Raw genomic sequence first — 23,575 nt, forward strand, 5'->3', positions numbered from 1 at the left:
CTGGAATGCTCGTATTCTTGAACTAAAAACAGACTTTTATTCCTCACAGTTGCGCTGTTTATCTATGCATTCGATGTTTTTAGACGAACAATTTTGGGCGAGAAAGATGTCTTTCCTTGCGTTGTGAGGTCGAGGATTGTCGCAGCAGGAATTTTCGTGCTAAATTTCAGATAAATAGCAAAATAATCCATTTTATTCTTATGGTTGATCTTTTCCGTTATATGACTCGTTCTCCAACGTTGCTTGCTGAGATTTTGCTTCAGGTTAATTCAAACAAATAATTTTCATCAAACAATTTTTATTTATTAAATACTACTACAATAAATTAGAGTTGTCTTACTGTGATACCAATATATATTAAGGCAAAAAAAATATAAGATTGCATGCACTTAATGAGATTTGATGTATAGATTTATATAGATTGTTTGCAATCAAATCCTGGAATTCAATGATATTTAATATCACCTTTGCAAACAAACTATGGCCTATCTACAATAATCGAAAAATACACTTTACAAATTTATAATCAAGTAAAGAAACAGTAACTCAATTAAAACCGTATGGAATTCGTCGAGTAATCGTTTAAGATAAAAGGTTTACGATTAAACTTCTAACATGTTTAAAAACGTTTACAAATTCTCTACGCATATGTATCATAAAGGGTGCATAATTTATTTATTCCCGTAGCGTAAATTCCACGAATTTTACCTACATTTACACTGTGTCTTTGACCCATTCTAGCAATGTTTATATGATTGTTTAAGCTGTGCTACGAAAAGTTATTAATGTCTTTATTTTGTGGTTAGTAAATTGCGTCCGTTTCATTTCCTTGGAGGGGAAACATTCTGATCAAACGAGCCCTGCATATTGCCTGCTGGGCGATAACGGGCTACAATAAACGCGCTGCGACCATCAGCAGACTTGGCCCAACCCATACCAAGCTCTTGCGATCCTTTCCACACAACCTGAAACGAAAAATTAGATTGCAATTTAACATGAAATCCACGTGATAAACGTTTTCCCGTTACTTCTTTTTTACCTGTGTAAAATGGCCAGTCCCACTCTTAAAACCAGGATTTCTGTATTGATATTTCTTTTCTTCGTCATACCACATGTTCACTGAGTCTTTTCCCACCTCGTCAAACCTGAAAATAACACAGAGTGATGAGAGATTTTTAGACTAACGAGTTTTTCGCTTAATGACGGGACGACTAAGTTAATCCCAACTTTGCTAAGAAATCAGAGGCCTCGCGTGTCTTTGAATCAGTTTGATGTGATCAGTTTTGAATCAATCTTAAGGTTTCTTCCCACTACACGCATATCAAATGCTTCTAGGTTTTCTATGATCAAGGTCAAATAATGCATAGTAAAAAGCTCCCCTTTTGTATCAATTTTTTCTAATTACGTTTCAGAAAGCCATCAAAGCAGGTCATTTTACCAGCTGCGTGAAAACTTGTTGTGCCTAATCAAGTGCACTAATAATCGTCCTTACTTTCCGCCAAAGTAAGCCAGGTTTTCGCCATCTCCTTTTCTCTCTTGAGAGGTCGAATGACGCAATGTATTCTGACTGGCAATCTTCTGAGCCCAGGCTTGCGCGTCTCGTGCCAGTTCATTGCTCCAGCGGAGGTCAGGTGCTTGATGTAAGCGACGATATTGGTTATGAAAGCTCAGAGCTTGCTGCTGGAAAACTCCTGCTGGTTGGTCAGCCTTCTTGCTTGCAGGTTCCTGACGTTTTGCCGGCTTTTCGTGGTCTGAGATGTTCAATGATTTGAACCGAGGTGAAGGATCGTCCATTCCGTCGCTCGTCGGATTTGTCTGCTTCACGTTGGATGAGGTTGTCCAAGTTGTGGTACTTTTAACCGTCTTTACCCCACCGCTTGGCGTGGTGGTTCGTGTTTCTTTCACGATAACACGCGTCTGCTGTTGCCCTGGGTTTCCCCATGTCCGCTCAACAACACGGGAGGATTCCTCTTCCCCACCCTCCTCACTGGCCTTTTCCGCAGCCTTCTTGATAAAGGTTGGTTTATCATTTGATTTGCTGGAATCAGAAAGACAAAACCGTTATCCCAGCTCAAACAAGACCTAGAGTTTCGTGAGCACTAACTCTCATCAACTCCTATCAACTCTCATCAACTCCTATCAACTCTCATCAACTCCTATCAACTCTCATCAACTCCTATCAACTCTCATCAACTCCTATCAACTCTCATCAACTCCTATCAACTCTCATCAACTCCTATCAACTCTCATCAACTCCTATCAACTCTCATCAACTCCCATCAACTCTCATCAACTCCTATCAACTCCTATCAACTCTCATCAACTCCTATTAACTCTCATCAACTCCTATCAACTCTCATCAACTCCTATCAACTCTCATCAACTCCTATCAACTCTCATCAACTCTCATCAACTCCTATCAACTCTCATCAACTCCTATCAACTCTCATCAACTCCTATCAACTCTCATCAACTCTCATCAACTCTCATCAACTCCTATCAACTCTCATCAACTCTCATCAACTCTCATCAACTCCTATCAACTCTCATCAACTCCTATCAACTCTCATCAACTCCTATCAACTCTCATCAACTCCTATCAACTCTCATCAACTCCTATCAACTCTCATCAACTCTCATCAACTCTCATCAACTCCTATTCTCTTCGAAATACAGTTGTGTTTCGTGCAATCTCGAATTCACTGGTGGTTTTATCGTAAAAATATCCACTCACCTTTTAAAGACATTTCCTTCAAAATTTCCCATCATATTTCCCGCTGGACGATAACGTCCAACAACGTAAGTGTACCTTCCATCAGGAGTTGTCGCTTTAGCCATTCCAAGCTCCTTTGAATCCTTCCAAACAATCTGAATATACAAGCAAAGTATTCACCAGTTAAACAAAATGCGTTCGATACAAGATTTACTAAACTTGTCGAGTTATGAAATGGGCTTATATATAAACAAATATAAACTGTGGGGGCATTTGGGGAAATCCTGTGGGGACATCTTGACGACAATCGTGGGTCGCCTACAGGATACATATAGGCTCAAAACAATAGCAGCACTATATAGCATGCGCAACTCCATGTAGTAATTGTTCCTTTTTCCGGCAAGCAAGACGGGGGGGGGAGGCCATATTCGCCTCTCAATGCATTCTTGAATCAGCTTTCAGGTTTGTATTACTTCATTGACAAGAAGGGAGAGGTTTAGTTAGATCTTGAGACAACCCCTAGTCCGTTTATCCATAGTCAAAAACCTTGAAGTAAATTGTTAGCATAAAGTTGACAGTTATTGTTAGATAACTGCTGATCTCACCAGCAAAGGATGCTTTGTCATCATCTTTCTATCTAATTGAGATAATCATTGATATCTGATTATCAATGATTATAAACAATCAATGGATATAGATAGGCCGTTTATTTATCCGCATTACCGTTGAGCGTTTATTTTGTGTTATGTCTAGTTCGCATTGTTGTTGCCGAGTCAGTGGCTCTTGTCGAAGATTGAATTGAAATTTTGATGATGAATTCGTTGAGATGAAAACCAAAGATGGAGTTATCAATTGTATAAAGATATCAAGTAAGTAAATGTTCATATTCGTTTTAACGGCGGTATTGCCTTTGCTTACCTCAGATTGTGTCGATATTTTTTTAAGATCTTTTCCGTTCAAAACAAGCTTATATTGACGCTGTTGTGCTTTGCTTTGCCAGCTCATTTTGCTGCAGTTTATCTGTTAACCTGAGTGTACTTTATTCCAAAACAACACGGATATATACGTGTATTTAGCACGGCAAACCTCTGTGAGCTTTTAAGGACAATAGTTCACAATACATTCAAAGTAAAATTTTCAAGTCCATCTTTGATTTTATGCATCGCTTCCAAAACCTCTCGAGAATATCGGAAACCCGTCAAGCAATCTTTCTTGTCAAATCTTATTTCATGTCATTTTACAAAGAACACTCAAGACAATATATTTCTTTTTCGGGGTAGTTCAAAAGTTTTATTTCCTGTTAAGTTCTCCTGTGTCACATTATATACGCGCTTCCTTTGAATAAAAAAAAATTGCTTCCTCGCATTAAAGTCATGTGAACACAATGAAATTACCAATTCTTTTAGTAAAATATTATTTGAATATTTCTATTTTTCTTCGTAAAACGCGAGGGAGTATACTTCACCGACATTTTTCAATAAATGCACGTTGATGTATAACGCCTCATCACGTAAAGTTTGCTGCATAAGGTTTATACTTTTCCGTGTAATTTGCATTTTCACAAAGAGATTTATATATAGTCTTTACAATAGATCTTTAACGAACGTCAAATAATTGATACTAATTTAAAAAATATAGATATATCAATGTTACTAATTACGTCAGGATTGTAACAAACGTCACGGAAACCTTATACAGTAGTTGTTTCTTGAAATTCCAACAAGATTTTTTGCAATCCAAGCAATTGTGTTCACTGAATGACCACTGCGTTGTTGCTCATGCAGATAATAAGTTAATTCTCGTTTTGTGCTTGAATTTAATCGTCAGCAAGCCTTGTGGTTTAGGCTGTTGTAATCTTTTAATATATATCAATCAGTAAAGAACCTTGATGAAGGCGGAAAAGCGTTTTTTATATACATAAAATGAAAATTGATCTCTTAACTCCTGGCGATTCCACTTATGAACACAATAATTTAAATAAAAACTATTTATGATTTATTATGAGTTTTCTTGTCTAAATGGGTGGTTAAAATAAGCACTTCAGATGAACTATGATAAGATATAATATATTGTGCATTTGAGAATCATGAAATATTGCATATCTTTACCTTTAATCGTCCGTGGTCTTTAAGCCAACGCCGAAGTATATGAATTTATTTTTTAATATTTTATTAAACAAACAGCGTGCAACATTTTATTATTCAGTTGTAAAATGATATCTCGTTTCAAGTCCTTTGTAATTCAAATTTACAACCTGGTTTTTATATGGTAATTTCCCCACGTTGGCAAAAACAAATCGCTTATTTCCTGAATGTTTTGTCTATATCAAGTGTTTCATCTGCCCGCCGCTATCGTAGCTTGTGTCCTGTCAGTTCAACATCCTCCAATTTAGTTTACATACAATCATTCGCGTGTCTTGTATTGCAGCGCGTATTTATAAATGTGTTTACAATTCGATAATCCAGCCGACAATTTAGCAAATATAGAAGAATATTGATCCCGGAGAATTCATATTACAAAACACATAAAAAATTTAATTTTAACTGTATATTTCTGATGAATTTTGATTCATCTTCAAGCATTCGTTAATTGTATCGCTTCAGGAGCAAAGTCATGTGAGAATTTTTTGTGTTAATTTTAAGAGAAAAAATCGTATCATTGGTGCATTGAGACGTGCACGAAATGTGAACCTTGAACGGCTGTGTGTCATTCCATGAGCCTTGTGCTACCAGGCTTAGTAAAAAAATATTCATTCAATATTGAACATTAAAGAAATCTTTGACATAGATCTTAAACTGATCGCGCTCGATTAATGTACATAATTCAATCAGGAAAAATTTTAAGTTTGTAGTTAGATATTACGTTATAGTCGTATGCAAAATCACTTAATTGTCTATTCGTGAAAACTTCGATGATTTGTACGTGACTATCTCTATGGCAACGAAGCTGCGTTGATATGCAGGTTATTGAGATTAATTCTGATAAAAGTGCACCCCTCTTTAGAGTTTAAGTGCTAGTTTCCAGATGGATTTTTGTACGAAAGATTTTGGGAAAAGTTTGGGTAATAGAAGTTGGCAGGACTGAAGATATTTCTGTTATTACTCAACATAAATCTGACCGCGTTTCATGGAATATTTCCACGATGCATAGGGCAGATAGATCTCACATGTTGTCACTCAAAGCTTGTCATCGCGGGTGTCAGAAAGCGAAGAGTGAAGAGAACAAGCTTTGAGCAGGCAGTGCGAGGCATATTTTCGTCAGAAGTTATTGAGAAAGAGGTGGTGAGAATCAGCTCAATGTGCATCACAACTTTCTGAAATTTCTCACCTGAGAGAAATGTCCGGTGCCAGATTGAAAACTGGGCTTTCTGAAATTGAACTTTTCCACTTCGCTGTACCACATTTCCGTCGCTTGTTCGGCAGCCGTATCAAACCTAAACAAGTGGAAACACTCAAGTTAAGGTGAACTCGTACCAATGTTACCCTCACGAAAATCTTATATCATCCCACATCATTTACCTTCCTGAAAACATCGCAATATTCTCGCCATTGTTTTTCCGTTCAGCCTGACTCGCGTGCTGTAGCGTGTTCGCCCTCGCGATCTTATTCACCCATTGCTGCGCCTCGCGGGCGAGCTCAGCGGACCATGCCAGTGGAGGTACTTCGTGTAGCTTACGACATTCGTTATGGCAACTCAATGCTGTCTTTGAGAAGTCGTCTGCGGAAAATAAATGAATCAAAAACGGAATTCAGGCAGACTGAAAAGGAGAAACTTATAACGTCAGTTTTAACAGAACAAAAAATAGAACCAGTCTTCTTGTTTGTCCTTGAACGAACTTGCATGGGGGAGTTACAATTTCCGCAATCGTGAATTGAACAGGGCTTAGGAAAGGGAACTTATTATTATTAGCTCACGTCGTTGTCAAAATAGTCGTGGATCGGAATTCCCTAATAATTAACTGGCGCTGGTGTGGCTGGTTAACGCGAGGAATAAAAACGACCAATCTGTATTGTTTTCATCGAAAAATCTTTGTATTACGAAATAATTGCGCTTTTTTTCTATTTTGCAATTGTTTTAAAGCAGCGTCGCGTCGTAATCCACTTAGGATCCATCCATCATCGAATTCCTTCAGAATAGAATTGAATAAGTGCTTGAATGAAATATTATTTATTTCAATCACATACATCAAATGATGCATGACTATAACTATTAAAGATTAATAAAGATTACAAGTATTATGGTATAGGAAATAGGGATTACAGCTAAAATTGAAATATTGTTTGAAAAAGGTATCAGTTAAGTGCAAATAGGTAGAAACTTTGTTTAAACTTACCCATTTTGATAAATACTGATGATTATGCTTCGTTTTTTCGCTCTTCAACGAATCTAAAACGAGCGAATATAGGCAATGATCGATAATGTCACCTCTGTTGTTTTTTTTTAAATAATTTGACTTTTTTATCATCGCGTCAGTTTTTTTGTTTTGTCTGTTTTTTTACTGCCAGAGCTCGGGTTTAAAGATCATATATTTTACTCCAAGTATATTTCAATATTTTTTGCCAGCCGACATCGTGTTTGGTAGACAAGAACTGCCATTTCTTGTGGCCAATCGGCGGAGAGGTTTTGTTTCATTAATGCTAAAATATCCAAGGTGAAACATGCAAAATTAAGAGATATTTTTATGTATGGACATGAATAAGTAACAATAATTAAAAATATTAAAATTAGTGTGAGATATTTAGGAAACCCGGGAGTTTAAAATAGATTATATTCAATTGATATACTTTTATTGATATCGTAAATCACTTTCGTTCAATAAAAGATTCAGAACTTAATCTATTCTAATCCATATTAAACACCACAGTACTCTAATATAATATCAGTCCTCAGAGAGAGTACGTTTCTACATCAAAAGAATTCATGTATACCAATATTTGAAACCTACCGAAATTTTCCAATGAAGTTAGGTCAGATGACACTTTTTTGACTTGTCCGAGGAAGTGTGGCTGCCTCAAATAAGCCAGAATGATTTTTGTGTTGGTATTTATACCCATTGTGCATTTGTATTTCTGCATGGAAACATTACCTCAGTGGAAATTAACGTGTAGGCTTTCGTATTGGTTGAACGCAAAGTTGAAAAAAAATCATGTGATAAAGTTAAAAAAAAATCATGTGATATTAAATGCCCGTCCCCATCCGGGGTGACATAACACTTCGCGTCATATGATGCAATGATTTGCTCTACCTGTGTCTACCTGTTGTAATTGCATGCTCTTGAAATTGCCGTACAAATGTCAGATTAAGATCTCCAAAAAACATAGAAACATTAACGAAATAATCTAACGTAACAAATTGAAGATTTTCTTGCAAATAGATTTTCCCCGTTGAAAATGGTCGAGTAGATTAGAATTATGTCCATGCATCTATTTGAAATGCACGAGTTTCTTATCGGGGTTAATCTTAATATGTGCTAATGTGTATTACATGAAATCTATGTAATTGTGTTCTGAGACTTGTAAATTTGTACACGAAGACGTAGTCACGACAGAAATCGTTGCATGTCCAGACATGATGTGAAGGCAAGCCCTAATGATACTTGACTTGCAATTACTGAATATCTCTACGTGATCTGTGTAGGCAAGTGAAACGTGCATTCTTCAGTAGTTCCCCGATACAGAACAAATATCCTCCCACGCGCGTTGAAGATATGAAGTGTGTTCGTAACATCACGTATATAAAATATAAATATATTACATTCCTAAATTGAACAGCAATGTGATCTTTTCAGATGTGATTGAATCTTAACTCTTTTGTATCGTTTATATTCTCTTTTAATATATATATCAGTAGGCTTTGAAGAGACTTTACTTAACATATATTAATTCTTGTGATAATTGTTAGTATATCATATGCTAAATAAAGGGAGTCTCTGAAAACTGTATTTGATTTATCATTTCCAGGCGTGTATTTCGCCTTGAAAGCTACGTCGGCCATCCTCCACGATATTGTTTGTTAGACAAACGTAATATTCGTTGGAAAACGCTTTTGGAATTACGTGATTTTTTTCCATCAAAGAATTTTGTACAAAGAGCTTTCAAACGTTGCGAGGATTCACGTCACGAACGACTACTATTTTATAGAATAATTGTGGGCATGTTCACCTCTTGAATTCGGGACAAATTCAGTCTTATATTTGGCTCTAAATGAAGCACTCAGACGTCATAAAATCGTCTCCCTCACACGCGTTTGTGACTTCCGACGGCTTAGAATAGAATATTTGAATGACTCGATTTACATGGAGGGGAGAGGTGCAAGCGATTCAGTCATATATAATTATTTTCTCGATGAAACTCCTGCAAACATGCACGTTTGCATACAGGAGACTGATTTCTTGTGTAGTTTTAGTCAAATATTTCATTAATCTCTTAATCTCTCAAAACTAACAACCGCATTTTAACCGAAGCCTGCAAGATAATACCACAATCGACGGGAAAATATTGCAATGGCCCAATGCATTCTTTGGGGAGCCATGTCTCTTTGTGATAATTGCGATTATTCTTTGAAGAACATCTGCGATCTTTTACGAACAATAATCTTATGTTCCTCCACATTTTTAACTCGATTTGTGGTTTATAGCGACGCGAGTGTCCTTTTAACTCCTCGAGGTATACTTAGGAAATGCTTTTAAGAAACGAATTTTAACTTTCCTTGAATCAAATTGCAGCTTGTTATATCCGTCCAATAAATAAAAACTTGTAAAACCATATATATACAGCAGATGTTGATGTGAATTATATATTTATGTAAAATTGACATATAGATATTATTATTATTCCTTCTTTGCACTGACCTTACGGACTTGTAGATTTATCTTTTATATTTTAACTTTGGGTGGATGAAATCCTTTTCACAACCAGGTTTTAAGCAACAAAATCGGTCTGAAAAATATCATGAAATGATGCCTTTGGCGTCTGTCGCTTTGCAAGACTGTCCGTGACGCTTGGCAATATATGAAGACACATATTGACATCTCCTTCATCCGACCAATCCAATTCGATCTTAATCCTTTCTCATTCATTATTCAAGGATAATTCGCTTGCTTTTCAATTAAGAAATTCAAACACTTGGAAACCAGCGTATGCTACGAAAATGCAGACTTATGTAATCATTATGTTAATTGTATCGGACAAGTTTATATACGAGCGTATTTGCCTGTGAGTTCTTTCATAATCTTTTCAAAGAAGCTCGCGGGTCGAACAAAAACAAGACAATCTACCTGCTCTATGAAACTTATCTTGTTCTTGTATATACCAACGGGTATATATCAAACGATTTTGACTTGTTTTCAAAAGCGGTTTTATTGTCTGTGTGTTCAAAATTGCATATGAAAAGTAGTAATTACTCCATTTCAAAACATCAGTACCCGTTGCTGACACGTGTCCCAAAGTTTCACATTCGTTTAACGAGTGCGGTTACAAGTGTGGAACACGCAAGCGGAACATAGAATTTCAGCTGTCAGTTGAAACCATAGTTCGACATTATTGTGTATATGTCTCATATATGCATGTTTGTTGCATATACATCGACGTCTTTAAGTGTCAACAACTCATCAACTGTCTATATTTTTCAACCCTGTGACAGTTGCAAGACTATCACAAAGACTTATATTCCAGCATTTTGTAACAAATCTATACTTTTGAACATCATTGTAAGCAAGTTGTAGCAAAAAATTGGTGCAAACAGATTTTTGTAAAACAATTGCTAACTAAAGACCTGTTTACACTACACTCGATTTATTGGCAGGGCAGGGCTAAAATGGGTACCCGCGTTCTTATTTAATTGTGCCCGAACTTTGTTTTGGTAGCCTGAACACTAATAAAATTGGGCACGGGAACCTATTTCAGCCGTGCCGTGCCAATAAATTGAGTGTAATGTACACGGCGCTTAAGGTCTTGGATTAAATTATATTGTCCGAAGCAAAATTAGAATATTCCTTTCTGACTGTGACGTCAAACGCGGAACGCTTGAGGTTACGTATGATTGGTTGGTTAGTTTTGCGGAGCCAATCAAACTTCGTCTATGACGTCGGCCTTTCCGCGTTTGACGTCGTTATGAGAAGGTGTATTCTGGTTTCTATCTAGCTAAGGATTAGGCTAAGGTATAGTGTTCATTTCGTTATCAATATTAGTGTCTGAACTATTTTCCATCTCATCTTCGTCTTTCTTTTCACCAGACTTGACAGGGCAACCGTATAGTTTCCCGATTTGCAAAATATCTAAAACGCTGAGCCCTTTTCTTTGTCCAATCTTAGCGCGTTTCTTTGGGATTACCGTCGGGGTTTTTTGATTTTTGCCAAAGATGAGCTTGGGATAATGCATAACAGAGCCGAAATCATAGACAACATCCCTCGAGTCGATGATGCGTTTGGAAAACTTCATGAAATTTACTTTGTAACCTGAATAAAATGATTAAAAATATATTCTAGCCGTTTAAAACTCATAGTTCCAGTAAGCTCGATGACAATTTCTGTTGACAGTCAAGCTGAAAATAAACTGTCACAAACCCTCGTGCATTCACACCAACACTTTGGTTCAAATTTATCTCGTACAGCTGCAGGTAAAATCGAGCTAATAACAAACATAATTTATGTTAGTTACCTGGTTTAACATTTTTCCAATTTATTTTGACAAATTCATCTCGGTCTGGTCTTGACTGTTCATGGAAGAATCCCATAGCGTGACCGATTTCATGAATGATATTACCAACGCGACACGCATGTCCTTTCTCGCCAACAATAAGTTCCTGCTCTCCTCCGATACGCCCAACATAAGACGAACATCTAGAGGAAAAATTTAGCAGTTCATTCCTTCCTTTCATTTCCATTTTTTACTTCTCCTATTTTTACCGTTTTTTACTTCTCCTATTTTGTAACTCTGCCCCTTTTTAGTGTATCCTATTCTACTTCCGAGTCCATTTATTCATCTTTCATTCCATTTCAGTGTATTCTATTCTACTTTTTATCATTCTTTCTTCTTGTTTTCACTTCCTTTTAGTTTTTATCTTTCTATTCATTCTGGTCATTTAAAATAAACTAACCCAGGTTTTTGCTTAAACTTGATGTAATCTTTCTCGCCATCTCTTTCTTTGAATTTCAAGCACGTCTTCTTCTGCCAATGTTTGATAGCAGCCGCAATAATCCCCCTTCGAAATTTATCTAAATTGAAAAGAGTTATCTCAATCATCATAAATTGAACCTCTTGTTCACCCTTGTCCACAAGAAAGGACCGTTGTTCATGAAAGATTCTTCATCTTTTGGAAAAGTTCTATAGAGTTAGGATTCTTGGAAGTGTGAATCAGGTTTAAAATTATGTTGTTGTTAGGTTACAGCGCTTACCAACGCCTTTTGCGATGACATAAGGTACAACTTTCTTTCTCCATGTTCTGCGAACATTCTTAACCAAGGCGCGGGAGTGCGGTTGATCGTCAGCTGTCGATGAATCTAGCATTTTTGTGAGTTTAGCCATTTGATCGTTTGTCGTGAGTACGTCTCCTTGAAAGTAATGCATTCCAAGATTCTCTTCAGCTGAAAAACAACAAATTTCATTTTTTTTTATATCGCACTCCTCTTTGTTTCTTTAAAGAAAATTGATATTCAAATTGTACGTTTTGTCATATCGTCTTCGTCTTCCATCATTTCATCTTTCTCATCAGAAATACTTTCATTCATGTCGCTGCCCATTTCATCATCTTGAAAGTTGTTATCAAGTCGTTCATCCTTCTTCGCCAATACGGTCTTAATCGTGCGACCTTTAACAATGCAAAACACTTGTAAATTATACCTCTTGCATTGTTTGTGATTTATTATAGGTAGCACGGTCCTTTATTTAAAAGCAATAGGTTATATTTTACTATCTAATATTTGATTTCATTGTCAGAAGAGAACGCTCGCCGTTTCTTGCAGTCAGACGCTTTAAAACATTTCTAAAACGTGTCGTATTTGACATGAAAACCTGGCAGTTTTTAAAGAGGAATGTACCTTTTATTGAAAGGCACAAAAGAAGAACGAGAAACAATGTGATGCTGCGCATCGGGAACCCTTGCCTTGTCCTAAAAATCAATAAACAAAAGATATACATTGACGCTGAGAAAATGAAAATTTGTTAGGATGCAAGGACTGGAGCCTGATACACTGACCTGCTACACCGCCTGGAGCATGTACTAAGAAACACGTCCTGGGCTTAAGAATAAGAAACTCTGATCATCTCAGGGGCCAATACTTAGCTATAATATACTTACCCGAACAAACTGCCTGTAGGGTATAGAGACAAAGTAATTATCACTTGTAGTTATCTCAGCTCGATAATCGCCATTTTACAAACGCGCCATCATAACTCTGAGTGCATTCTGGTTGGATTAACTGACAATATGCCAAAATATCCATACGTTTGTGATAGTATGACAGCGAAAACAACCGCGGTTTGTTTCTGAACGACTCGAGGGAAAAATCACAATAACTACAAAATTTCGCGCATTTTTTTATTCTTGCGACAAGTTCCCTTCGTTCCAAGCGGCTGAGCAGAGATGAAACGCTTGTCAATCACCCTCCAGGTGGATCAGACACAAACCGCGGTTGTTGAGAGCGAATAGAAATATTTCAAAGCATCTAACCTTTTTCCTTTTATTTTGTCAGAATTATACTCCAAAGATTGTGTCTTCTGACGCTTGTTTTCATTATGAAAACTGGTCACGGAGCGCTTCAATTGATCGCGAAATTAAACAAACAGGTATGAACAAACATCGCCTCTGTTTTGCTCGGTTGTTGGCCCATAATATTCGAATATTAGAAATTTGAAGAACCCCTAATGATGCGGTGGAATTACCTGGTATTGAGCGAGGTAAAACATGACCAAGAACGTTGCCAACCAACGGTTTGCGATGGAGTTACCGCGGTTAAAACACGGCGGCGAGAAGATCAATGATTCAAAAATTTATACAGCGAGTTGCTTGCAAGGATGATTTTAATGATTTGCGAGCCTTGAAATCTAAATTTAGATCGCATCTGTAATCTGCATGGGTCCTCACAGACGCAATCTTATCTAGATTTTATCTTTATTACTTTTTAAAATGGCGATTGGCAAATGAAAGTTTACTTTTATGAAATCGCGTTGGTTGAGTGCCATTTTTTCATAAGTGTATACACTATATATCATATGGTGAATAGCGCTATGATCGAGCTTTCGTACAACTCGTACCAGAATTGTCTGTTGCCAATTGTTATTGTACGGTATCCTGCGTACGATTGTAAATGAGGACCACATACATAGCTACGCGTCTGCGAATTAGTCCAAAGTGTCATCACGGCGCTGGTTTCATGTTCCACTATTCAAACTCGGGTATTTGGATACTGAGCTCTCATTAGTTGCCGTCCAACGTAATTAGAATCGTGTTTGCTAAATCGCAATCGTTGGCCAATCAGTGAGGACTATATTCGATTTGAATATGAAGCAACTGACAATATAAGTCATATGACCCAGAACATGAAATTTGGCGGTAATTTTACATAGTTTTAATAATTATCATATTTTCCAATAAATTACCTCAAACGTTTCTTATCGTTTTTCCCCATTTCATATTATTTCTGTTTCAAATTTGACTGGAACTGAGGATTCAACTACTTTATCCATATAAACAAGCCATTGGACATACAAAGTGGTGCATTAATGTACCCTTTAGTGTGATGTTGTTGTTTATTACGTCATCTGGATTTTTCCATGGGATTTTCCCGAAACTTGGCGGTAATATTTCACCGTTTGAATCGACGCGTTGGCATTTATACAGACTATCTTGGCAAAGAATATTGTATATTTTACGATGAACGGGTAAGTGCGTTTTCAATCAATGTATATTATATACCAAATATTTGTTTAGAATCATATATGAGTAGAGTGCTCGATATACTGAAGTATATAGAGCTAATAATAAGACGAGAATAGATTACAATAAACTTAGTTTACTTCATATGATTTTATTCACTACAAATTTGAAGAAATCTATTAAACGAACTCTACCAGTCATGCAAGCTGTAACTTTTAGTTTTGAACTACCCAACGCCATTAAGAATATTTCTGCTATTAGACCAAGACCTGTTTCTTTTATTTCTGTTTGAAAATGTAAGATACTTTATCCAAGTTATGATATAAAGAAATAACGAGCGAAACGTTCAGCAAGTGTGTCAGACGTGCTGTGAAGACATGTGTAACTTCATTTTTCAATGTTTCACAGGTTAGATATAGTGGAACTCGAAAGCAGATGTCATTTGATTCGAAATATCAAAGGAACGCATACTTGCTTTCCAATAGGATCCCCTTCATGGAAACAGTTCTACCTCGGCCATGTTGATGTCTGGCCAGAGTATTGTTGCGTGTATGATTGTGAAAACATGCCTTACGGCGGAGCCCACGTATGGGTGAACGAGATAACGGCAACGAAGTATATAATTTCATATACATTGTTGAACGAAGTATACATCGTTCCGATGTGTACTTTTCATAATAATTCTCAGAATGAAGATTTGTTGGCAGTTCGCGAAGGCACTCTCGCTGTGCCTGTGTACGAACCAGAGACATCTGGATCACGCCGAACCTGTTACATGTAACGATTCAGTGAATAGACTGAAATGCATGTATGCGTTTCTTAGTTCATACTACTTTAAATTGTTGTTATTTTATTGACTGCATGCTACTAGGATTAATAGGATAGTATCGTTAGCAGAAGTCATGCAAGATAGCGTGGTTGAAACTGTTCGATCGACCTAGGTCGTTTTAACAAAGGGACGGAGCAGTTTATGTATGTTACACTTATAGAATTCTTATTTCTACATTCATTCAGTGCATGATATGTCTCAGTGAAATATAATTTATGTTTAATAACACTATAGTGTTCTTACTCACAGCATCATTGAAAGCAATTATCGCACTTGTTTATAACTTCCTGGAAGCCGAGTTCATGATCAGCCGTTGTTATTTGAGTACCGCACACCTTATACGGTGTTGCCTGATATAAAATTCACAGACGTACACGTCATTCAAAATGGATATTGAATATCATATCAACTTTGAATACTCTGGCACATTTGTGAAATAGATGACGCTCCTTCGCGCCTCTGTTTAGAAAATTCTCGTGATATTTCTCGTCTAAACATGAGGTACGTATCGTAGGTTTATGTAAGGCTTATTGTTTTTCAACATTATGATGTTATATCTTACTGTAGCACACATTTCTAATAATATTTTATAGGAAGTTTTTAAACAAATGTAGCTACATAAATTGATAAATGATTTGACTGTATACATATATTGGATAGAATGCAAGGTAACATGCACTTCTAGCAAACGACCTTTCAATACTGAACCATATTTAAAATCTCGAGGCATATAATGATATATCTAAACCTTTAATTGGCTGACTTGGATCTTTCTGAAATAATTTACAATAAAACAGCTGCTGTGTTGGACAGGTTTCTATAAGAATTGTGGTAGCCAATGTCACGTTAGAAATAGTTCTTTCAATCGACTGAGAATGAGAATGATTTTACACTACTATTGAATGGTTTCCCGTAGAGCAAACCAACCGTAAAGCATCGATATCAGCTCTCGATGCAGTGCTCAAACTTACTTTCGATTTCTGAAATGTATGCAAACCGCCTTATAAATATCTAATTTCATACTTATAGATGTCCTGTCGATGAAAATATGTCGATGTACATAAGTTGAAATTGCATTTGTATTAAAACGTAGAGGACTTCGATTATAATGCATATTTTCGAATTCTCAAAGGAGAATGTTTCTATATATAGTCGTCGTCTCATGACCTTTCAATTGAGAATATTGTGATAGTCCACAAGCCGGTGTGCTGAGCAGCAGGAGGTCCTTTGATGATAGGTTGACTGATTCATTATATTTACCATTTTTCCTTGATGCTGAGTGTGACTGTTGCAGTTTAAACCGTACTTTTAGTTTTAACTTATTAACCATAGGAGTGTAGCTAATTACGCCATCATTCAAGTCAGGCTATAAATTGCAATCCACAGTGAGTTATATAACTCGTGTCTCGTGGCTCCTATCAACGCAAGGGTAATATTACATGGTTTTAAAATGGATTATAAATGAGAAATACTGATATTGCGTCTTACAGTTACACAATTCTAAACAGATGTTGAAATATAACTAGTTTTATCTTCATCAACAAACTATCACCAGGTTTAAATTTCATTGCATCAAAAGGAACTAAACTACTGTAATGTGAAATGACGCCTTATTTTCCAAGAATGATGACTGAATAAAGTCAAAAACCATTAGTAATAAAGTACTTCTGTGATTGGAAATACAGCAATAATCAATAATAGACAACGATAATCGATAATAGACGGCGATAATCAATAATAGGCAGCGATAATCAATCATATAGACAGCGATAATCAATCATAGACAGCAATAATCTACCGATAAACGGTAATTTCTAATCTTTTTAACACTCAACAGTGAGTTTTACTTGGAAGATGGTAATTGGGTGAAGAATATTTCAGGCTCGGGCGATGAGAGACCGCGGGGAAGTCGTTTTAAGACATGGAAACAGTTCTACATCGGGCACAACGGACGAACATGGCCTCGGTATTGTTGTATCGACCAGTGTATGGAACGTGCTGATGGTGGGGGTCACGTGAACATTCAAGGAAGACGTGGTGCGTTTATCGTACCCATGTGCGACAGACTGCACAATACTGCTCAAAATATGGAATGGTTGCCAGTGAGGGAAGGCACCATTGCATTGCACGTGGACAATCACGTGGAGGAGGCCCCAATCATAGAAGATAACAGTAACTGGTGTGCGATTTCCTGATTTTGATGATACTGAAGATATATCCACACATTTTTTCCTTCTTGCGTCCGATTATAGCCTCGCTTTCATCTAGATACATCTGGACGTTTTTTTGCAACCCGCCTTTGCTTAACTGAATATTTGATCTAGTCCTGTGTGCTACACTGTTTGGGCTTTATCGTGCATGAAGATGGAACAATTTATGTTAAGTAAAGACTAATTTATATTTTTATTCTGTCTATAGTTGATAAACTAACTGATTTGACAGAAAGATGTGAATGAAATTTAAAATTTAAGCTAATTTATAGTAAAGTAGAAGCTATAATATACTGAAATATAGGACATATTTAATCTTTTTTGTGTCTTCGACACTATGCATGGATGATATAATGTAGGCATGCAATCTGCAAGACGGTGCCAGTTATAAATAAAGAGAAATAGGAAGCTCCTTGCTTCAATGCCGGAAATTGGAAAGTTCCAAGACTTTTTTGGTCACATTTGTGCGTTCTAGTGTTTATATTATGCTTTTCAAAAAGCTTGGTTTAAAACTAAGTTGCTATAAAAGAAGCTATATCCGTACATGTCCTATCATGTCCTATCATGTCTTATCATGTCCTATCATGCCTTACCATGTCCTATCATGTCCTATCATGTCCTATCGTGTCACAATCAGATCAGATCTTGCACCATCATGATGATATAATGATCATGTGACTACAACCTGTCCATGTGGCTTTTGTGACGCTATATTTTTACCTCATTACTCATACAAAGGGAACTCCCTACTCCCTAGCTTTTTTATTTAAGCTAACGGGAGCTTTGATAACCACATTTTAACGCCTATGCTCCTTGGAGGAACGACTACGAGAATTTAGAATCTTTTTCACCTCGATTTTCAGGTACGTTTATTCTGGTTTCCAAGTCATATTTATCACTTTATGGTACAGGCCCAATAGATCATGTATTTCAGCTTTAGTATTTCAGTTATTTTAAGTTGATATCATATAAACAGATGATATCATAATCCGCAGTATAATGTTGAAATTTTTACATTAAAAGCCGAATGGAGGCATGCTGAAATTTTAGAAAAATACTACAGTCTCAAATCATATAGTTTCATCAAAACATTTTCACTTTCAATTTCAAATTAAACATTTTGTATTGGACATATTGTGAAAGAAACTGTTTAGTCAGCCATTCTTAAGTGAATCATATCAATAATTTCGTAAATGTCACATTTCTGCCTCATACTTTTGTTTTCATGATATAATATTGAATGCATTAGTGGGTATATCATCAGAAGTTGGTTGAAAATCCCGCAACATGAATATTGATCCACGGAAACCACTCCCCAATAAGCGCGAATTTCCAAGAAATACAGAATCAGTTGAGCTATTTCCAAGAAATACAGAACCAATCTAAGACATTAGAACCCTGTCTTATAATGTCAGAAGATTTGTAGCAATTAATTAATAAGTTATTCTCACTGAAATCATTGCAAACTTATTTTCATTTCTATAGGTACTTCATTTTGGAAAGGAAGAAAAATGAGCGGGTAAGTGTTTAGCGTGTATCTGGATTACACGCTTTGCGTGACACAAGATTCAAATTAGTTATTTATCTAAAGAACATGCATATCTTTAAAAACGGGTCATAAGAATATCATTTCACAGTTTTGCTTGTCAGCGCTTTTATTTGTTTTATTGGCGCCAATGTGGTGTATGGAGAATCATGCAATATACAACTTACGGAATGTTGGCTGTGATACATATGAAAAAATATATAGCTAAACCAGTTAAACCTTCGCAGGCGCGGATCTAGACCGTATCGAACGTGGCTCGAGCCACGGTCAGATTTTCCCATCTAGAATTTCCCATCTGCAATCTAATATTCACACATTATTTAGAAGTACATATTAATTCTTTGAATCACACCAAAATTAAGCAGCTATATGTCTAAAACAATAATAACAGTAATATCTTTCGTTATCGTTGTCATATTATTACCAATTCTTGCTAAAAGTGGGAACAAATTCCCAATTATTATTCCTTGTTTCATAGTATGATTGTTCAGTTAACACTGAACTATAAAAATCGCCGAAAGCTTGCCGAATTGTGCCGAGTATGTTCGGAAGCTAGTCGTACATTCGAAGCTGCGATCACAGCAACTAGTTGACACGGTCAGCGTGCACATTATTGCGCAATTGTTACTAAATATAGTAACGTTCGGACACGGTGCAGTGTAGCAAACCAATCACAGGGCAAGCTTTTGTCACGTGAGCCACGGTGCGACACGGTGCGACACGGTGGCCTGTTTTTGATTGCGCAATAAGCATGATAAACAATAAAGTTCGATACTTCTCGACTTCGAACTCGGATACAGTGTATAAATAACACGTTAAATTGGTCTGTTCGCTGCATCCTGGCTGAATCGAATGCATTAATACATGAATCCGTCGAAATTTCTCAAAAGCAAATCTAAGCGAGCATATTTCAGGGGAAATATATGGCTCTTCAGGCTACAACATGATGGAATTATTACTAAAGAAAGGCTTCGCTCGTTCGCGTTTAATATAGAATCGCAACGACAATTTTTAAACTGCTATTTCCCAAGCCAGAGTGAGACAAATACTGAAAATCTTTACTTAGTTAATGTCCTTGTAAGGTAAGACTTTTAAGTTTTAAATCGAACTATGATACAAATTTGCATTTACGCTGTAGTCTGTGAATAATTTGTGTATGCTAATTTCACGTTATGTTGAGTGTGAATGAAATATCGGTAAATACCTCACGAAAAATTGGTTTGTGGTTTTATAAAAGTACAGAGATTTACAATATTCGCTTTTAAACGTTCGCTGAAGAATATTGTAGAACCAAAGCTCAGAAAATGTTTAAAATTTGGAAATTTTCCAGGGTCCATAGCCCCTTCGCCGACCCCCTCCCCCACCCACCCGGAAATTTTTAGTCCTATATGACACGGTCAGATTTTTGGCTGGATCCGCGCCTGCTTCGTGTATAGCTGTATTAACATACAATCTCATAGTTGCAATGCATGCAGAAATTCTGCTGATCTAGAAACATCTATTTGTTCCGAATTGTTTCACTTGGACTTGGCATTCGCCTTCGATTCACAATCCACGTTTATGAAACGGATATGTTTAATTCTGGGCTGCAGTCAAGCGTTCGTCCGGACTTGAAACTTTATTTGTATTTGCCATTAGTTGATGGCCTCGTGAAACTCAGATATACGCTAAAAATTTGTATTTATTCATAATGGTTACGCTTATCTATCGTGTCATCCATACGAATTTAATATTGCTGATCGAGCTGTTTTTTTGGTTTCGCTTTCTGATTTACAAATTCATAAATTCAACATACAAATTAATCGGTCTATTTATTCTATATACCGAATATGGTATCATTCTTATAATAAAATCCAGTAATTGGAAACGAAGACCAAATTTTACCTACCAAAACTTATATACGTAATACCACAAAACACAGGCCATGCATGCCATCGAACAAAAGCTAGCTTGACTTGCAAGTTTACATATCACAAAACCTGCTACATCTAAACAATGATAAATATTTCTTGATTTTAGTGATTTAAAATTGAAAAGTGGAACAAAAGTTCAAAACATCAAAGGAACAAGTGCTTGCGAGGCAACTGCAGGTACGTGGAAGCGGTTTTATGAAAGGAGACATCCCTGGCCATCTAGCTGTCGTATAAAGTCTTGTGGAAATTCTGCTGACGGTGGGGGTCATGTAAGAATTGATGGAAGACCTGGTGTGTATATTATACCAATGTGTTCCCATCACAACAATCCTCACAAAGATGAATGGCAATCTGTCAATGAAGGCACAATTGCTGCCCGTGTTGACGAAGAGGATACAAGTGGGCCAGGTTTCTGCCGTTAACGAAAGAATGATATTCTACGCCTGACAATCACTTCTCATGCACAGCAAATTAGTAGCTACACTCTTTTCTTTTTGAATAACTTTTTAGTTTTCATGCATGCTTTGTAGTAAGTCAATATACTTATAAACTTCTTTTTTTTTAATGAAATACGTAAAGTGGAAGTCAAGTCTGTAAGTAAACAAACGGCTTGTTTACATTTCAAACTTCAATATTTTTTAAAATACGATATCCTGTCTGAATAACCCTATTTAGGTTTGTTACGCTTCTAAATTAATATGAACTAGAATTAATGTTAAGAAAAAATAAAAAACATGCGAAATTTAGGCAATTTCCACATCAGAGGGCCCACACTTGTTATGAGCAGAACCTATGCGCAGAACGGACTTGACTTCCACTTTAATGTTATCAAGTTGATAATTGTTTGGATTGTGTTTATGTTTAGTTTAAGATCGTGTGTGATAATGTTTACATGCAAACTCTTGCTCTATCTCTTAAAATATTATGAATTGTCAGGATATATATTTCACATCATTTTGTCATACTATTCTTTTTAATTATAATAAGTTAAAATCCCGTAAAATTTCGGCAAGTCTCTTTGTTATGAGCCTCATTATCTATGCAAGGCCAAGGGAAAACCCCTCTGGTTCATAATCGCCATATTGCTAGCTATATCATCGCTTTTATTATTTGGAGCGCTTCAGTTAACAAGTTTACAACTAAGATGCCAGGAAAAAAAGAAAAGGGGACAAAGTCAAAGTCACAATCAAAGTGAGTGACGAAATGCATGATTTTGCATGTTTCTTGTTGTTCTATGCTTATACGTTATTGTAGAATTTGAGAGGATTAGTCACCCACTGTATTTGAACTTGTCTTATTTTCAAGCGCAATTGTTGGGATCAATTGATGTACTTTTATTTGTTAATTCCATTTGAAATCATAGCGCCAAAATTGCATTACGATCGAACTAGAGTGAGACACGATGCAGCATATTAAATATAGACCATTGCGGTTAAAGGAAGCTTTTTTGACACGACTTAATTTAACCTTTGGTAGTCATTTTTTTATCGAAATTTGTTTTTCACCAAATTGTTGGCCCGATAGACACTTGATTTTGTTATAAATAATATAGAGAAATCTTGAAAATATAGACAAATTATGTAGGCCGCTCTTTCGATTTCTCAACAAAAAATGCCACCTGCAAGTACAAGTAACAAGAAGACCAAGTAACAGGAACTGCTCAAATTTTTCTATTATCGTATGTAACAGGAATCGTGATAATCTATCTTTTATTGTACACTAGCGGTCAAAAAGAACTGTTTAGATACAAATTCATAAAAAAGAAGCGAATATAGAAGATAGCTTCATAGGCATTTTGGATAATTCTCTTATTCCAAGCAATATTTCAATAATGTAATGCAACCTGCCACACTTCCAAAATTGGCCTGCACAGTCAAAAGACCTTAACCCTATATTGAAAATCTGTGGGACAATGTCAAGGGGATAGTGCATGCAAGAAAGGAATTCATTCATAAAGCGTCCATGATTTACGCGTAAAGACTGTCCATAGGATGAATTTCTTTTGACCGTTAAGATTACCACCTTAACAGAAAGTATGCCACGCCGGTGTAAGGCCGTCATCAATTATAAGGCCAAAGGAGGGTCAACAAAATATTAATATATCATATAGCTTAGCATGTAATCTAGTCTATATTTACTCGTATATATTGTTAGAGGGACAGTTACGTTCATTTGAGAGTATTTTAACTTGTTCTGAGCAGTTCTTTTTGACTGCTAGTGTATAACAAGATATAGTGAATAATCGCGTGCTATGAACTACAAATTCGTCGTGAGATTATATAAGTTTTATTGGATTTCATTTCAAGTTCTTTCACAGATAATTGGTGACAATTGTTGCCTATATAGTATATAATAGTTGCATGAATGGCATTTACATGCACGAATCACTTACCTCGCTGTAGCTAGAACTGATTGCGCAATCATGTCGTAATGCTCTATCTTTTTATGTTTCCCAGTACACGTGTTGAAACACTATGCAGTGGACAGGAA

General features: G+C 36.3%; 3 protein-coding genes and 1 long non-coding RNA gene across 9 annotated transcripts; 2 read left to right on the forward strand and 2 right to left on the reverse strand.

Moving 5' to 3' along the window:
• Nucleotides 1–303: 303 nt before the first annotated feature.
• LOC114538031 (protein PRY1-like) lies at nt 304–9,835 on the reverse strand. Of its 3 annotated transcripts, none has more exons than XM_028559149.1 (8): nt 9,564–9,835; nt 7,047–7,099; nt 6,232–6,430; nt 6,041–6,146; nt 2,735–2,868; nt 1,493–2,038; nt 1,040–1,145; nt 304–965 (listed from the first exon to the last, which is right to left on the reverse strand). In XM_028559149.1, exons 2-8 carry the CDS (start codon nt 7,048–7,050, stop codon nt 822–824), a joined length of 1,239 nt encoding a protein of 412 aa, XP_028414950.1. In that variant the 5' UTR covers nt 7,051–7,099; nt 9,564–9,835; the 3' UTR covers nt 304–821. The 3 variants fall into 3 exon arrangements, with proteins under 3 accessions (XP_028414950.1, XP_028414951.1, XP_028414952.1); XM_028559150.1 differs by lacking the exon at nt 9,564–9,835 and adding an exon at nt 7,659–7,807; XM_028559151.1 differs by lacking the exons at nt 6,041–6,146; nt 6,232–6,430; nt 7,047–7,099; nt 9,564–9,835 and adding an exon at nt 3,632–4,267.
• A 142-nt stretch (nt 9,836–9,977) lies between these two features.
• LOC114538032 (zinc metalloproteinase nas-13-like) lies at nt 9,978–14,435 on the reverse strand. 4 transcript variants are annotated; one of them, XM_028559156.1, is made up of 8 exons: nt 13,382–14,413; nt 12,908–12,950; nt 12,750–12,820; nt 12,377–12,520; nt 12,108–12,296; nt 11,810–11,927; nt 11,371–11,552; nt 9,978–11,168 (listed from the first exon to the last, which is right to left on the reverse strand). In XM_028559156.1, the coding sequence occupies exons 3-8, from the start codon at nt 12,799–12,801 to the stop codon at nt 10,867–10,869; spliced, it is 987 nt and encodes a 328-aa protein (XP_028414957.1). In that variant the 5' UTR covers nt 12,802–12,820; nt 12,908–12,950; nt 13,382–14,413; the 3' UTR covers nt 9,978–10,866. The 4 variants fall into 4 exon arrangements, with proteins under 4 accessions (XP_028414957.1, XP_028414955.1, XP_028414956.1 ...); XM_028559154.1 differs by lacking the exon at nt 12,908–12,950 and having other exon boundaries at nt 14,311–14,435; XM_028559155.1 differs by lacking the exon at nt 12,908–12,950 and having other exon boundaries at nt 13,010–14,413.
• A 1,259-nt stretch (nt 14,436–15,694) lies between these two features.
• LOC114538038 lies at nt 15,695–18,094 on the forward strand. The gene is made up of 2 exons (XM_028559161.1): nt 15,695–15,917; nt 17,254–18,094. The coding sequence occupies exons 1-2, from the start codon at nt 15,913–15,915 to the stop codon at nt 17,609–17,611; spliced, it is 363 nt and encodes a 120-aa protein (XP_028414962.1). The 5' UTR covers nt 15,695–15,912; the 3' UTR covers nt 17,612–18,094.
• Nucleotides 18,095–18,318: 224 nt separating this feature from the next.
• On the forward strand, nt 18,319–23,575 carry LOC114538056. The gene is made up of 4 exons (XR_003688668.1): nt 18,319–18,489; nt 19,112–19,145; nt 21,192–22,276; nt 23,542–23,575. It is a non-coding gene; the product is annotated as an uncharacterized LOC114538056 (long non-coding RNA).

Source organism: Dendronephthya gigantea, unplaced genomic scaffold (assembly GCF_004324835.1).
Source record: "Dendronephthya gigantea isolate DGI-Jeju-01 unplaced genomic scaffold, DenGig_1.0 000173F, whole genome shotgun sequence".
Classification (NCBI taxonomy): Eukaryota; Metazoa; Cnidaria; class Anthozoa; order Malacalcyonacea; family Nephtheidae; genus Dendronephthya; species Dendronephthya gigantea.